A 15,483-nucleotide genomic window follows, 5' to 3' on the forward strand; every position below is an offset into this window, starting at 1 on the left:
CTGGAGAAAGAAGAGAGGACAGTGTCCCAGGAGTAGGACAGCACATGCTGAGGTCTGGAGGCCAGGGACTGGGTGGCCTTCTGGCAGAGCCGGACACGTGGCAAGGGCCAGGGGGCGGGAAACGGGAAGGAGCACGGGCAGCGGCTCACACTGGGCCCGGTGAGTTCACACTGGGCAGCGGCATGGTTCAAGCCACCATTTTGGAAGATCCCTCCGCGATGTCGTAGAGGCCTACCTCCTGCTCGGAGAACCAAATGGCTGAGACCCTTTCCTTGTTCAGCTCCTCACTGGCCATGTGATCCCCACGTAACCCAAAGTTGTGACTCTCAGCACGGGTTAAGGGGACTTCTCACCAATTCGTGGTTATTCAACAAGTATGTGTCGGGGCCCCTCTAGCCCAGGCCCTGTCCTGGGCTCAGCAGGGGGGAGGCAGGCGGGGTGGACCCAGGCCTTGCCTGGGAAGAATGCACCCTCTAGCTGAGGAGAAAAGATGTGCAGAAAGTAACGAGTGGAGGGGTGGGTGGGAGCCTCGAAACAGGCGCAGAGGAGAACGTGCCCGGAAGTAGAGGGAGAGCCCAGCCAGCCCCTCGTCTTCAGATGTGGAGCTCAGGCCAGAATCCACATCCCTGGAGGCCAAGCCAAAGCCTCAGCGGGGGGAGATGGGCAAGCGGTCTGAAGCCGGGCCTCACGCTCCCGGGCGAAGGAGAGCAGACCAGACCCGTGTGTCAACCCCAGCCCTGCCACCCGGTGCCCTGTGATTTTAGGCTGGAACTCGGCTTCCTCATCTACCAGCAGCATCACCTTACTGGGTTGTAGTGAGGTTGGGGTTAATGAAATACTTTGTGCCTGGAGCGTAATGGGTGAGGGGAGGCAGGGACCGGGGGACGGCGGCTGTGGGCCTGTGGGTACCTGGCACAGAGTGTGCGTAGAGGGGGGCTGCCATCACTCCCCCAAGCAGAGCGTGCTCCCTCCCTTCTCTCTTCTCAGCGCTCATTTTACCCTTTGGGAGACTTGCCCTGGAGCCCCGGTGAGGGCTGCTGGTTGGGATAGGGGCAGGGGGCTGTGTTCACCCTTCTCTCTCCCCTCTCTCCAGGGCACGTCCCACCAGTGGCCAGTGACCATCCTGTCTTTCCGAGAATTCACCTACCACTTCCGGGTGGCACTGCTGGTGAGCCCAGGCACCCACCTGCCCCCAGAGGTCCAGGCGCCTGTAGCTCCGCGTGGGGCTCGGGGAAGGGAGGCGGGGGTTCACGGAGCGCATGGCAGGACGTGGGGCACAGGGGCAGGTGATGTCGGCGCCGGGGGCGGGGTGCTTCCTGCCCTGCACCCCCAGAGCCACCTCACCTGTGCCCGCTCCCCTCCCACCCAGGGTCAGGCCAACTGCAGCGTGGAGGCCCCGGTCCTGCCGGCCACAGACTACTATTTCCACTTCTACCGCCTGTGTGACTGAGCTGCCCTCCCCAAGGCAGCACCACACCACGGCCCGGGTCCCCGGGCGCCCCTTCCACACTGGACGCGGTGGTGTTACACTGGAGCCGCTGCCCGCCAGCTCTCTGCTCACTGGCACCCCCTTGGAGAGACTGAACCGGGCCTGGCCCTCCCCACGACTGGTGAAACTGGAAGTCCTCACACTGGAGTTGCCGTCCCTGCCGGTCGCCCCTCCCACGCCGCGGAGGGAGCCAGAGGGACCTCCTGGGGCCAGGCCGGGACCAGTTCCTATCTGTCCAGTTACGGTGGTCGGAGGGCCGGCCTCAGGTACCTTGGAGGCAAGGGTAAGCCTGTGACTGTCCAGAGCCTACCTCCCACCCTCCCCTTTTGAGGCTGGGAGCCCCCCCTCTTTTGGAGAGGGGCCCTGCTGACTTTGCTATCAGCTGGGGACTTGGACGGAGCCCTAAAAGACTCGGCTGGATCCATGAGTCGGTGGAGAGTATGCAGCCATCACCCTCACAGCTGCTCCCTGCGGGGGCGGCGAGGTGGTAGACTTTTTGGGGTTTGACTGTTACGCTGGACTTGGGACTTTTAAGCTTTAAGTGTGGCCCAGGAGGTCTCTTCTCCCTGGGAACACGGGCTCCCAAGAGCTCCCAGGGCAGCGGGAGCCAGCCCTGGATGGGTTGGAAAGACTATGTGCCTTATGTACATTTCGTGCCCAGCTGAACCAGTGAGGGAGGTGGGGCGGTGGGCGAGGTAAGCCCCGGACCCTTGAACCTGGAGTATCCTGAAGTTCCCTGTGAGCCCCCCCACCCAAGACAGTGTCGGGGCCCCACGGCCTGGGTTCCTGGGAGTTTCCAGAGCTTTGCAGCAGTATCCGGGACCCATCATTCTCTCTGAGCAGGGGAGCAGGAATCCATGCCAGGCAGCAGGCTGGTCTTGGCTGGTGTGTGGATGCAGAGTTGTTGCTGTTATTAACGAAATAATTACTAAAATGCACTTAAGCCAGAGCGGGGGTGGAGGTTGGAGATGGTAAAGCCCAGAGAAGTGCAGAGCCCGGGGGGGGGGGGGGGGGGGGCAGGGGGACACTTGCAGAGACAGGGGCCTGGCTCTGATCCATCCCAGGGAGGCTTGAGACATCCAGCTCACTCCCAACCACCAAGACTCTGGCTTCCCCCTTCACTCTTGTCTCCTGGTCACCTGGTCTCCCCAGATCAAGGGCTCCCATATTGGGTTCGGGGAGCTGAGCTGGAGCGACCCAGGCTCGGCAGCAGGCCCCGTCTCCACTCACTCCTCCCAGAGATGGAGCAGTGGGCTTGTGTTAGGAAGAAGTCTTATCTCAAGTGCCAATGTTTCTTAGTGGGTGCCTGGAGCACTGAGGCCACATCCAGGCTCACAGAAGAATGTGGAAATCACTGAGCCACATCCGCTTGGGCCCGGGAAGGGGACCAGGAATTGCGGTCCCTGCCCTGTGGTATCCTGCCACCTCTTTGGGAACCAGGCCTTACCCCTCTCCGAAGTCTCATTCTCGACTTTGAACGGGAGGCCTTCCTATGGGGAGCTGGGTCTTGAAGCCTGGGAACTGTGGGCCCCCTCCTGGCATGGGTCGCAAAGCACTTACCCTTAGGGGAGTTGGGGGATGGCAGGGATACCTCGCCTCCCAGCCCCTTCCCCAGCGTGGCTCCGCTCCTTCATTCTGACATAGGAATCCCACGGTTCCCCACACCACGCAGGGGGCCAGGCCTTCCTTAGGACTACTCTGTTCTCCCTCCCCCAGAGTGGGGGAAACCCTCCCGAAATGCCTTAAAAACTGCTGAGCCCCACCCTTTGTAATAGGATTCTGGGGCTTCCTCAGTGAGGGTGCCTGGCCTTGGACTGTGGCCCCTCAGTCCTGAACTGGAAAGTGACCCTCCACTGCCCCCTGGAGCCCTTCTGGACACAGCATTGCCCCAATCTGGTTAGCAGCTGGCTGTTTCCATGCCTGAGGAGGGGTCCTCAGTGCGAGGATTGGGGCCAAGCTGGGGCTCCAAGCTGCTTGAGAGGGGGTCAACCTTGGACCAAAGTCGCCTTAAGCCTAGTAAGGTAGATGGGCTTCAGGGAAGGGGAGCGGGTCACCTGCTGAAGGCTGACAGCTGCCCGGCTGGCACTGGTAAGTGGGTGTCTTGGTTCCATTCCCTACATGGGGTCCAGCAGCCACCCCTCCCCTCCCCTCCGGCATTTATTCCCATAGCCGCAGGGCTAATCTCCCCGGAGCTTCAAGCTGTACATAGGGCCTCTCAACGCACAAGTCCCTCTGCCCACGTTATACCCGCCCCCATAAAAGCCCGCGTGTGCATAGAGCGCCCCTCCCTCCCAGTTAACTCCCAGTTCCTGTCCCTGAGTGCTGACTCATATTTATCACGTACCAACTCTGACTCTGGAGTGGGCAGAGGGAGGCAGCCCTGGGCCTGCTTGCTTCCTGTCCCCGTCCTTTTCTTCTGAAGTAAATATACGTATATAAATAAATGTATAAATATGGCTTTGTATCTGACCTTGCTTCCCCATCTCTTCTTGAGACTGTTCTGGTAGGAGACGGGAGTCGCCTGGGGGGCAAAGACCGACTGGAATCTCTTGAGGTTCCTGAGCCACGTGGATGCGTTGCACCCCAACATCCTTCTCAACTTCACGCCAGGCTTGGGAACAGGACTCCGCGGCCGCCTTCCCTAGCCACTCCCCCGCAGACCCACGGCTTCCCTACCTGGGTTAAAGTGGCCCCCTTCCCCAAGGAAAACCTCCCCTTTGGGGACAAGCTGAGCCTTGTGAAGGTCCCCAACCCACAAAAGGGAGAGTACATTCAGAGGATGGGACGGGTCCAGGGCAGACGTGACTGGTGTGGGTTCCCAGAGAAGTCTGCTGTAAAAACAACAGAGGAGAGAGCCGGTCCCTCCCTGTCCACGAAGCCTTACGTTACAAGGACAGCCTCCCCTCCCTCACCCTCCTCGCCCCTCACAGCAGAAAGTAGGGCTTCCCGGCAGCAGGGAGCATCTGAAAGGCAGGAGAGAAATGGGAAGGGGTGGGACCAGGGAAGTCAGGTAGTCCCAGCACCACCCCACCGCTGCGCAATGGGCGGTCAGACGGGACGGTCACACATCTGTCTTTATTGTGAGCAGGTGGGGGACGCTTGTGGCAACGGTAAAAAAATTAATTTACAAAAGCAGGGGTTCGGTGAAGCCGCCGGGCTGGAACCTGAAAGAGGAGAGGGGTATCAAATGAGACCAACGACCCTTCCTTCCGCCTCCTTTTCTCACTGACGCCTGTGCCCCTGGGGCAACGGCTGACGGGCCCACGACTCTGAATCGGAGCCACCAAAGCTGACTCTCAGGGACCTGTTTAGTGGATTATCTGCAGCCAGGGTCCCTGGGTTTGCTTCGTCACTTTAGTCAAGGTTTCTTTTAATGGCTGAAAACATTCAAACTTACCACAGTGGCACTCCCTGCAGCAAACTGGGAGCCGCAGGTTCTGACCCCCCCCCCTTCTAGCCCGTTCCCGAGCAGCCAAGTCAATGGCGTGTGATGTGTAAGAACCCAAATGTCATCACGTGGGAAGCCTGCTCCCACAGCCCTATGAAGTACACCCCGAAGCCAGATCAAGGCCTTGGGCAGTGTGCGGAGCTCAGCATGACAACGTAGGTCAGAGATCCCTGTTAGGGACAGGGAAAGAGGCACATGCGTCCCGCGTCCGGTGTCCCTATCCACTCTGCCGAGTCTGTCTCCATGAACCAAAGCGTCGCACAGGCCTGAGGACCGCACTGACGTGGATGTGGGAAGCCTCTCTAATGCCCGCCCTGTCGCACTTACCCTTGGGAGCTCACACGTAGATGCCGACCCAGAGCAGCAGGAAGAGAACTCCAAAGCCCATGAAAAGCGAGGCCACCAAGGAGATGAGGAGCTCTTTGTAGATATCCCGAGTGTACTTGGTGGAGGTCACCTCATAGCTGGCAGGGTGATTAAGGAGAAGCAGAGGGATGGGGCTGCGTAGGACAGGAAGCCCGGCCAGTGCAGCTCTGGGAAAAAGGTACGGGGTGAGGGCTTTCTAGGAGGCTTGCCGGGCTCAGCGCAGCCAGGAAGAGAGGCCCAAGAGAGGATCTGGACTCTGTTGCTTCCTACCAGCCCTCAACCACCCGTGAAGAAAATCAGGCCCAGAGGGGTTAGGTCACCTGCCCCGGGCCACACAGCCAGTGAACTGGGGAATTGGCATTAGCCCTCGGATCTCCTGCCACCTGAGCACGCCCCTCCTTTACCACTCTGCCAACTTCAGATCCCCTATCCCCAACCTGCAGTCCAGCCAGGCCTTCTGTCCACTGTCCTGGAAATCTGAAGAGCAAACTGAGCTCACCTAAACTTGGGAAGTAAGGCCACAGCCTGACCCTGCACATCAACAGCTGTCCTTCGACCTCCTTACCTTCCCCCTAGCCCCACACCAGAACAAAACTGGCAGGGTGCACGTACCCAGCATGGTTTCTCCCTTAGTTTCCCACACCACTAACTCTGGCCCACTGGCTGCTCAGTGAAAAGGATACACGAAGAACCAGGCGGTAAAGAACATGCCAATGGCCAACAGCACCACGGTCAGATGGGGGAAGACAGCTGGGTTCACTGGGCTGGTGTATCTGCTCATGGCCTCGAGCTCCTAGGGGAGGGCAGGAGATCAGAGCTATCAAAGAATCCCCGGACTTCAGCGTGAGGGGGAGTGTGAGGTCATCCACCAATGGGCCTCATCCTCCAATGACTGTTAAAGGTCTGTCTCAGCCTGGGAAATACGGAAATCCTTCAGAACCAACATCAAGTGACTCCATTTGGAAATGACGATTCCATCTTAAACTTAGGTGACACTCTGTCTTTTCACTATGAGACAAGAAGGGCAGCTGAGAGTCAGAGGCTGACACTGAAGATGATCGACTAGCTATAGATCAGTGGTCCCTAACATCTTCTGAGGCCAGGGAGGACAATTAAAAAAAAAAAAAAAAAATGGTTAAAGGTATGGACTCTGCCTGGAAAAAAACCACATGCAAGAAATAGTCTGCCTATAATTTTAGATTTATGGACCCATGTCTATAGACACCAAGCTCAGAATCCCTGCTGTAATTCAGAGCCTGGACCAGTACCCAGATCTCAACTTCTACTTCTGTATTCTTCCCACTACACTATTACGGAATCTCAGGATCTAACAGCAAAAGACATCCATTAATAAACTGGCTCTACTGAATGAGTCTCTGTAAAGTAGTTACAGTAACACCCCTCACAGGGTTGATGTATGACTGAAGAAGGGTGACGAACGTCAAAGCATCTAGCTCACTTCCTGGCACAAAGGAGTTGCTCAATAGGTGTTTGTTTCCCTCCCAAGGTTACAGGGAAAATTATGAGATAATGCTTGGGAAGGAGGGCTGTAAACGTAAAGTTCTGTACAAATGTTAACTTCCATTGTCACTCACCAGCCAACGCTCCTAAAACCCAGAACATAACAACTCTAGAGAAATAAATTGACCCCGTTGTTCTAAGAGACACTGGAATTCAATTCAGTAAACATTTATGCCCACACCCCCCAAAATGATAAAAGACAATCGCTGCCATTTATTGAGCCTCCGATCGCAGGCCCTGTGTTCGGCACTGGGAATACAAAGATGAATAGCCATCATCCCAGAGCTAGCTGCACGTCAGATGGTGGTCACTAGGAGGCGTGGCAGATAACAAAGAAGTCCGTGACATGTGGCAAGAGGTTTGTACGCGGGTTGTGGGAGCTCCCAGCAGAGAGCGGCCAAGTGCCTGAGAGAGTTGGAAGTGCTTCACCAAGAAGGGGACATCTGCCCTGGGCCTTGCAGGATGAGTACGAGTTCTGCGGGAGGAAGGACTTTCCAAACAGAGATCAAATAGAGATAACGGCTTAATCACAGGTAACAGATAAAAGCTCGAGGTGTTAAAAATGCGCCGCACAAGCCTCACCCTTAAAAATCGCGGGATCAAAACCTCAGCCTAACTAAGAGTCCGTGGCAAGGGGCTTCCTTCCCTTCCCGCCCCTCGGCCCAAGTCGGATATAGGAGCCGCCGGCTGTCTGGGTCTCAGGCGTCTGAGACCTCCGCGAGAGAAACGGGGTGTGGGACGGGCCCCGAGGGGGTCATCATCACAGCCCTGTCCGGGACGCCCCTCAACCCTCTCACCATCTTGCCAGGCACAGGGTAATCCACCGCTCCGCCACAGGAATAACACGTCGGCAGGAGCAGGCGCCTTGTGCAGCCGGAAAAGGAAGTGCGCCCGCTCGCGTGGCATTGTGGGATTTGTAGTCCTGTGGTTTCGGAGGTAGGGGGCGCTGGGGCCTGTGGGGCCCCGATGTGGAGTTGGGGCGAACGATGGAGAAGGGTAGGACAGAGCCGTTGGGAGGGTTCGTTCCTCTACGGGGGTGGGCGATGGGGGGACTGTTTGCCACAAGGGAAGCTGGCCGAGGGCGTCCGGGCCTGTACTACACTTCCCAGGAGGCCGTGCGCGGCGGCGGGTCACGTGACGGGAGCGCGGGCTTTGGAAGGCGGCTGAGCGGGAGGGCGTCCGCGGCCGCGCTGAGCAGGTTTGCGGGGCTGAGCACCGTCGTGGGCGACCCCGGACCAAGCGCTAGCTGTCGAGGCCTCGCGCTCCAAAGGCCAGGTGAGACCCCGTGGGAAGCGCTTCCGAAGGCGGCGGGGTCCGCCTGGCGCTGGGTGCTGTCGGGGACCGTCTACCGCGCGCGGGGCGGAGGCCGGAGCGCCGGCCTGCCACCTTCCCGCTGTGCGACTTGGGCCGGTCGCCGAAGCCCCGAGCCTCTTGCTTCGTTTGTGGAAGGAGGGAAACAGCCTCCACTTCATGGGCCCGTTGTGTATTTCGACCGAGATCCTGGCTGAGAAACATTTTGTAAACTTCACTTGTTGAGACTCCTTTCCCACCTCCCTGCGTCGGGGGCCGTGGGAGGCTAAGCCAGCAGTCACTGTCCCCTCCGTACCCGTTCTGGCAAAGCAGCCGGCCTGAGGCCGGACCCCGAGGATTGAACGGCTTCTGTGGGGGGAACGATCCCGAGCGCCCAGTGTATGGCAGGGGCTAGAGGAGGGTGCGGCTGAGCAGCAGTGAGAAAGGGCCGGCCTTATCCCAAACTTTGTGTTGGCTCCCAGACTGTGACGGTAGGTTTGGGAAGCTGCGCATGGAAGATCTTGCCGCCAGGTTGAGGTGTTTGGATTTCAGCACGGAAGGGGGCATGCGACAGGGTCTATTATGCTTTGGAAAGAACCCTTTGAAAAGTGGGAACAGCTAAAAGGTCTCGTATATGTCTTGGGGTGGCGGACACCTACCACCAGTGAGCACGCAACGACTTTAAATGACACCCCTAAATCCTTTTTAATAGTTATACATTTAATATTAAAATTTAACTACTGTGACACAGACATTATTGCTTAAGATGAGTTCTCGTTTTCAACTTGGTTTTTAAGACAATGGGGTCCATTTAAAGAAAATACTAAGTGAATGCAAGCACGGGTTTTGAGTGTGTGGTTTTTTTAATTAAAAAAAAATTTTTTTTAATGTTTTTATTTATTTTTGAGACAGACAGAGAGCCTGAGCAGGGGAGGGGCAGAGAGAGAGGGAGACACAGAATCCGAAGCAGGCTCCAAGCTCTGAGCTGTCAGCACAGAGCCCGACGCGGGGCTTGAACTCACGGACTGTGAGATCATGACCTGAGCCGAAGTCGGACGCTTAACCGACTGCACCACCCAGGCGCCCCTTTTGAAAAATATTTATTTATTTTGAGAGAGAGAAAGACACACAGCGTGAGTCGGGGAGGGGCAGAGAGAGAGAGGAACCCAGGCAGGCTCCACGCTGTCAGCACAGAGACTGATGTGGGGCTCGAACTCACAAAACCATGAGATCATGACCTGAGCCAGGATCCAGGAGTCGGACGCTTAACCGACTGAGCCACCCAGGCGCCCCCCAATACAGGTTTTAGATGGAAGTGGCAAAAAATTGTGAGGGGAGCGGAGTTTGGATCTGATCGAAGTTCAGGAAACACTGCCCTGGGAACTATTTTATTTGTCAAGGGGCCTGAAACAGGAGTGTATTACCGGACTGAGGGACTACAGCTTGCCAGGCTCCTAGATCAGGACCTGGGGTCAGGTGGGAGCCATGGAGTTCACATCTTGGACTTCGTGGTGGAGAGAAAATATAAAGGGAAAGACTTAAAACTCCTAGCAACGTCATTGTAGAAATAGAAATCAGTAGCAGGGCCGAGGGGATACTGAAGGGACACTCAGAGCAGCATGTGAGAAAGCCACATAACCTCCCTTCAGGTATGTTGTGGGTTTTTTTGCCAGTCCTCCTTCAGGGCTGCTCTATCAGTCAGGGTCCTCCAGAGAAACGGTAGGATCTAGGGTACGGACATATATAAAGAGATTTATTGGAAGGAATTGGCTCAGGTGATAGTGGAGGTTGACCAGTTTGAAAATTAGAGGGCTGGCCCGCAGGCTAGAAACTCATGCAGGGGTTGAACCTGCAGACTTCAGGCAGAATTTCTCTGGAAACCTCCGTTTTTGCTCCCAAGGCCTTTCAGTTGACTCAGCCCCCCGCGCCACCCCCCCCCCCCCCACCGTATTCTGCAGGATAATCTCTGTTTAAAGCCACCTGAATATTGGGGTGCCTGGGTGGCTCAGTTAAGCGCCTGACTTTGGCTCAGGTCATGATCTCGTGGTTTGTGGGTTCAAGCCCCGCATCGGGCTCTGTGCTGACAGCTCGGAGCCGGGAGCCCGCTTCGGATTCTGTGTCTCCCTCTCTCTCTCTGCCCCTCTCCCGCTCACGCTCTGTCTCTCTCTGTCTCAAAAATAAAATAAGCATCCAAAAAAAAAAAATTTTTTTTTTAACTAAATAAATAAAGTCACCCGAAATACAGATGTTACGAGATACCTTCCCCAGCAGCGCCTGGATTAATGTTTGGGTAAATACCTGGGTACTACAGCCTAGCCACTGTTGACACAGGAAACTACCCATCACAGCTGCTAAGAGGAGGGGAGCCAGAGGGACGAGTTGGGGATGGTCAATGACTGGCATAAAGGTACAGAGGAGGGTGGACACTCGTGTTTATTTTACCACCGTACACATTCACCCTTGTGTCATGGCTGCCTCTGTCCCTGCCTCATCTCGTCATCCTCTGGTAGCCAGTCTTTGCCTGTCCTTCAGGTCCTGTCTTCATGATCCACGGACGCCTCGGGCTGGGCCAGGCACTCTCCTCTGGCCTTGCAGGGACCTTGACGCAGGCGTCAGTGGTAGCCCTCCTTGCGTGCTAGCCCTGTTGCTGCCTTATCCACGAAACCTTAAGTCCCGGGACGTCAGAAGTGTCTTCATCCTCCTAACACCCAGGTTTCCTCCTGAAACGCCGGAAGCCTTAGTAGTCATGGGGTGGGCTCCCCTGCTCGACTGTGAGGTTTTTGAGAATGCTGACCTTGTCCTGTGCCATCTTTTCGTCTTCTGTGGTCCCGAAGTGGTGTCCTCTTCTTGTGCAAAATTTGTACAGTCGGAGGCATGGGAGTCGGTGAGAGGGCGCCAGTTCTAACCCCTGATCCTTTGCCTCCCTGAAATGCCTCCTGTTCTTACTTTACTCCTTTTTTGTTTGTTTTTGGTTCTAGCCGTCCCTCCTCTGTGTTGCTATGGGCATTCAAGGCCTGGCCAAACTGATTGCAGACGTGGCCCCCGGTGCCATCCGGGAGAATGACATCAAGAGCTACTTCGGCCGCAAGGTGGCCATCGATGCCTCCATGAGCATTTATCAGTTCCTGATCGCCGTCCGCCAGGGCGGGGATGTGCTGCAGAACGAGGAGGGGGAGACCACCAGCCACCTGATGGGCATGTTCTACCGCACCATCCGTATGATGGAGAACGGCATCAAACCCGTGTATGTCTTCGACGGCAAGCCGCCACAGCTCAAGTCCGGCGAGCTGGCCAAGCGCAGCGAGCGGCGGGCCGAGGCGGAGAAGCAGCTACAGCAGGCTCAGGCCGCCGGGGCCGGGGAGGAGGTGGAGAAGTTTACCAAGCGGCTGGTGAAGGTCACCAAGCAGCACAACGACGAGTGCAAGCATCTGCTGAGCCTCATGGGCATCCCGTACCTGGACGCGCCCGGCGAGGCCGAGGCCAGCTGTGCCGCCCTCGTGAAGGCGGGCAAAGTCTATGCCGCGGCCACGGAGGACATGGACTGCCTGACCTTTGGCAGCCCTGTGCTCATGCGGCACCTGACGGCCAGCGAGGCCAAGAAGCTGCCCATCCAGGAGTTCCACCTGAGCCGGGTCCTGCAGGAGCTGGGCCTGAACCAGGAGCAGTTCGTAGACCTGTGCATCCTGCTGGGCAGTGACTACTGTGAGAGCATCCGGGGCATTGGGCCCAAGCGGGCCGTGGACCTCATCCAGAAGCACAAGAGCATCGAGGAGATCGTGCGTCGGCTCGACCCCAGCAAGTACTCCGTGCCGGAAAATTGGCTCCACAAGGAGGCCCAGCAGCTCTTCCTGGAGCCCGAGGTGCTTGACCCAGAGTCAGTGGAGCTGAAGTGGAGCGAGCCGAATGAGGAAGAGCTCGTCAAGTTCATGTGTGGTGAAAAGCAGTTCTCGGAGGAGCGGATCCGCAGTGGGGTCAGGCGGCTGAGCAAGAGCCGCCAGGGCAGCACCCAGGGCCGCCTGGATGATTTCTTCAAGGTGACTGGCTCGCTCTCCTCAGCTAAGCGCAAGGAGCCAGAGCCCAAGGGGTCCGCTAAGAAGAAGGCAAAGACCGGGGCAGGAGGGAAGTTCAAACGGGGAAAATAAAGGAGTTTCCCCTCTCGCCTCCCCGGCCCCAGAACACCTGCCTTGATGTGCCCTCAAGCGCTAGCTCGAGAGAGAGCTCTGTGGGGGCAGGGAGGGGCTCGCATTGCTTCTCTAGCTCTGCCCGTCTCCGTAGTGCTTTCCCTTTTGTACTTGATCTGGTGGCAGGAAGGCCACAGAGGTATCTTGTTTTCTTCTTGTTTTAGCTCAGGAAAGTAGGTCAGGCTCCACACACGTCTCAGGCAATTTAATGGACACCGAGTCTATTGTTAAATGAAAGGGATAGCAACAGGTCTTGGAGGAGGAGGGGGGGATAAATGGTAGAGATGGAAGACTGTATAAAAATGATTTCCTGACTGGCCCAACTGGTGACTGATGGGAAGGGGTGGTGGAACCCAGCTGTATTTCTCTCTGGCTCAGCCTTGACCGGCCCTGTAGGACAGCCATCAGGAAGACCCAGTCTTCTCAGACGGGGAGAGCTCCTGAGACATGAGACAGGCGGACAGCTGGAGTCCCTGGAGTTGGCCACAAGGGTCCGACCGCTGGCTGTGTGTCCTGGGGTGCGCAGAAACTTGAACTTGCTATGTAACTTGAGTCTTCACGGTGGCGTATCTTATTTCGAGGCATAAGATGGGCCAAATTCTGATGGCTTCTCTGAGGCAGCCAACGGAGTTGAGACTTGGGGAGGAGATGCTATTTTCACGTGCTGGTTTTGTTTTAAACGTATGAAAAAAGAGTCAATAAAATTAGAAAAGTAGCCAGAATGTCGTGTTCTTTGAGAACATTTGAAAACACCTTGAGGGGCGCCTGGGTGGCTGTCAGTTGAGCATCCGACTTCGGCTCAGGTTATGATCTCGCATCTTGTGGGTTCGAGCCCTGTGTCCTCTGTGCTGACAGCTCAGAGCCTGGTTCAGATTCTGTCTCTCTCTCTCTGCCCCACCCCCACCTACGCACTGTCTCTCTTTCTCTCTCTCTCCCTCTCTCTCTCTCATATAAATAAACGTTAAAAAAAAAACAAAACCCAAACATCGTAAGTGCCCCCAGGCTTCAGGAAGTAGGTAAGGTTCTTTTCACTCCCAAGAGAACACACAGGCGACGTATCCTTGTTACAAGAGGTTTGAGAGTGGCCACAAGATGGCGCCACGCTCCACAGAATGACCAAAGTGGCCTTGGCAGTACATAAGCCATTTGTAGGTGGATGCCTAGTTTGACTTGCTGGGAAACAAGTTTTAATAAATCGAATGGGTTCCTAGTTTTCCACCTGCTGTGTGGGATAAAGGAGCTTCTCGGAGAAAGCCTCACAATTTAGATCAACTGCTTCACGGCGTCCGAGCATTTATTCTACCTGTTTATAAATTGTTCAAAACCGCACTTCAAAAGTCACTTTCTCGCTCCTCTTGTGACATCAAATTCAGGTTACTGTTTCCCATAAAGATGGAATGTTTGAAAAGTTATAATCCTGATAAAACTTGGCAAGGCGCTGTCCTGTTTGAGTTTCTCCTTTTTTAGCATTCCTATCACTGCTGTTTAAAGTTACCGGGGACACTTAAGCAGCCGGAAATCTAAGCTGCCTGTGTTCCAACAGATTAAGTGGGTAGAAGACTAGAGGCTGGTGGTTTTCAAAATTTCTCATGGAGCAACCTGTTTTTCAAATGAAATCTTACATGGAATCTCAGGATATGAGCTCCAGTTGAAGCAGGAGCGGGATATAGTCTCCCCGGCAGTGCTGTTCCCTTGACGATGGGACCCTGAAAACCACTGGTATAGACGGAAGGTTCTACTCCAAGGGCAGGGATCGTAGTTTTTTTGTTCACTGCTGTCTCCAGCGGTTGAAACGGATTTTCTCCGATTGGCCCGTGCCACACAAGTAACAAGAGCCCCAAGGAATTTGATGGCTAAGCCCGTGGTTCTGGTGATGGGGTCCAGAGGTGGAAAGACTTCCTACGGAGCAATCACCTGATCACCTCGGTGCAGTAGTTAAGGGCTTGTATCCTGTGGCAGTCAAAACATGCAGAGCGGTTTTTCCTCTTGTTTTCAGTTCCAGTTGTCCGGTCTTTTCTAAAAGGTTTAACCACCGCACACTGCAGGGGGAAAACCAGTTCTACAAATTTTTACCTAGCACGTCTAATACTCTTGCTCAAAGAGAGCTGTTGTAATAGCACTGAGGTTAAAAAGGCATTGTGCCAGCAGAGAAGGATTTGGGCAGAAAGGAGACTAATCGGGACTACCCATACTGAGACTAGAACGTTCAAAAGGGCCAGGGTGTTGCCTCATGACAGAAGCATGGGACACCTGCCTAGTGTGTCTGGCCAGTCAAGCGTTTGAACACAGGGGGTCATGAGGAGGGCCTGGCTTTCCTTTTCCTTGCCATAGCCCACCCGTGCCTTGGTTTTCGGAGGATCCTGGTGTTCTGCCCAAAGGCCTTGTGTGAAGGGGAATCTGGGAACTCCTGGTCAGAAAGAGCCAGAGGTAGGTGGTACCTTACAGCACAGGCCTAAATTCTCCCATTGACAGACAGACAAGAGCTTCGTGGATTACAAGTGACTATAGCCTTCCTTCAGGTGGTCAAAATTAACTTTATTTTTCAGCTTTACTTCTTGGAGATGTAGTAACATCAACACAAAGGACACGGATGTCGGCCTAATTAAAGAAACAAAGATGCACATAGAGCCCAGAACTCTAGAACACGGGAGTTCAAAGGTGAGTTTTGCCAGTCTGTGACTGGCGGTGACTCGTATGGTCTTTGAGCCTGTTTTCTCGTGTCACTGCTTGGATTTGAAATTATTCGTGTTACTGTTGTAACGGTCTAAGCCTTTTGTCACTGGGGTGTCCCTCTGTGGCCACGTGAGACCACACCGGTCTAGGTTAAGGAGAGAAGGCCACAGTGGTTGAAGTGCTTCGAGGGCCCGGCCTCGGCTCAGTAAGCATCACTGGATTTGCTCAGCTTGGCAGCCAGATGGCTCGATAGGCTGGTGACCCCACGCTGAAACCCTAGGTAGCAGGGAACCAGGGGGATAGGGAAGGGTCAGTACCTATTCTGGAGTGAGGAAGCCAACGAAAGTAGAACGTTTCAATTCTACTTCTCATTTTTCAACCCAGGCTGTTTTAAACCAGGTTCTGGCCAAATGGAAAAGATCTGAGTATGCTCTGGCAACCCGTCCTCCCCATGTTCGTTGCTTCTTTAATCTTTGTTTTGACACACCTCTCGAGCGATCCCAACAGCCCTTCCA

The 15,483-nt window shown here is 55.4% G+C and overlaps 3 protein-coding genes across 13 annotated transcripts in view; 2 read left to right on the top strand and 1 right to left on the bottom strand.

Annotated features, from left to right (window-relative positions):
• Positions 1 to 2,494, top strand: part of MYRF (myelin regulatory factor) — a 32,407-nt gene extending 29,913 nt beyond the window's left edge. For 8 of the 10 annotated variants that reach the window (XM_042905981.1, XM_042905972.1, XM_042905975.1 and 5 more), the window contains 2 exons: positions 1,094 to 1,168; positions 1,370 to 2,494. In XM_042905981.1, coding sequence (XP_042761915.1) covers positions 1,094 to 1,168; positions 1,370 to 1,450 — 156 coding nt within the window. In that variant the 3' untranslated portion in view covers positions 1,451 to 2,494. Of the gene's footprint in view, positions 1 to 1,093; positions 1,169 to 1,369 lie in introns of those variants that run through there. The other 2 variants (XM_042905976.1, XM_042905977.1) reach the window with 1 other exon arrangement.
• A 2,051-nt stretch (positions 2,495 to 4,545) lies between these two features.
• On the bottom strand, positions 4,546 to 7,810 carry TMEM258 (transmembrane protein 258). Its single transcript, XM_042906384.1, has 4 exons — positions 7,622 to 7,810; positions 5,987 to 6,096; positions 5,265 to 5,401; positions 4,546 to 4,653 (listed from the first exon to the last, which is right to left on the bottom strand). The coding sequence occupies exons 1-3, from the start codon at positions 7,622 to 7,624 to the stop codon at positions 5,275 to 5,277; spliced, it is 240 nt and encodes a 79-aa protein (XP_042762318.1). The 5' UTR covers positions 7,625 to 7,810; the 3' UTR covers positions 4,546 to 4,653; positions 5,265 to 5,274.
• FEN1 (flap structure-specific endonuclease 1) lies at positions 7,179 to 12,273 on the top strand. Of its 2 annotated transcripts, none has more exons than XM_042906382.1 (2): positions 7,179 to 7,357; positions 11,093 to 12,273. In XM_042906382.1, exon 2 carries the CDS (start codon positions 11,114 to 11,116, stop codon positions 12,254 to 12,256), a length of 1,143 nt encoding a protein of 380 aa, XP_042762316.1. In that variant the 5' UTR covers positions 7,179 to 7,357; positions 11,093 to 11,113; the 3' UTR covers positions 12,257 to 12,273. The 2 variants fall into 2 exon arrangements, with proteins under 2 accessions (XP_042762316.1, XP_042762317.1); XM_042906383.1 differs by lacking the exon at positions 7,179 to 7,357 and adding an exon at positions 7,975 to 8,099.
• The last annotated feature ends 3,210 nt before the right edge of the window (positions 12,274 to 15,483 follow it).

Source organism: Panthera leo, chromosome D1 (assembly GCF_018350215.1).
Source record: "Panthera leo isolate Ple1 chromosome D1, P.leo_Ple1_pat1.1, whole genome shotgun sequence".
In the NCBI taxonomy this organism is placed as follows: domain Eukaryota; kingdom Metazoa; phylum Chordata; class Mammalia; order Carnivora; family Felidae; genus Panthera; species Panthera leo.

Coding starts and splice junctions, on each gene's coding strand:
- TMEM258 (XM_042906384.1), bottom strand. Junction 5,402..5,986: donor TTTACCGCCTGGTTCTTCGT/GTATCCTTTTCA, acceptor TCACCCTGCCAG/CTATGAGGTGACCTCCACCA.
- FEN1 (XM_042906382.1), top strand. CDS start 11,114: ATGGGCATTCAAGGCCTGGCCAAACTGATTGCAGACGTGGCCCCCGGT.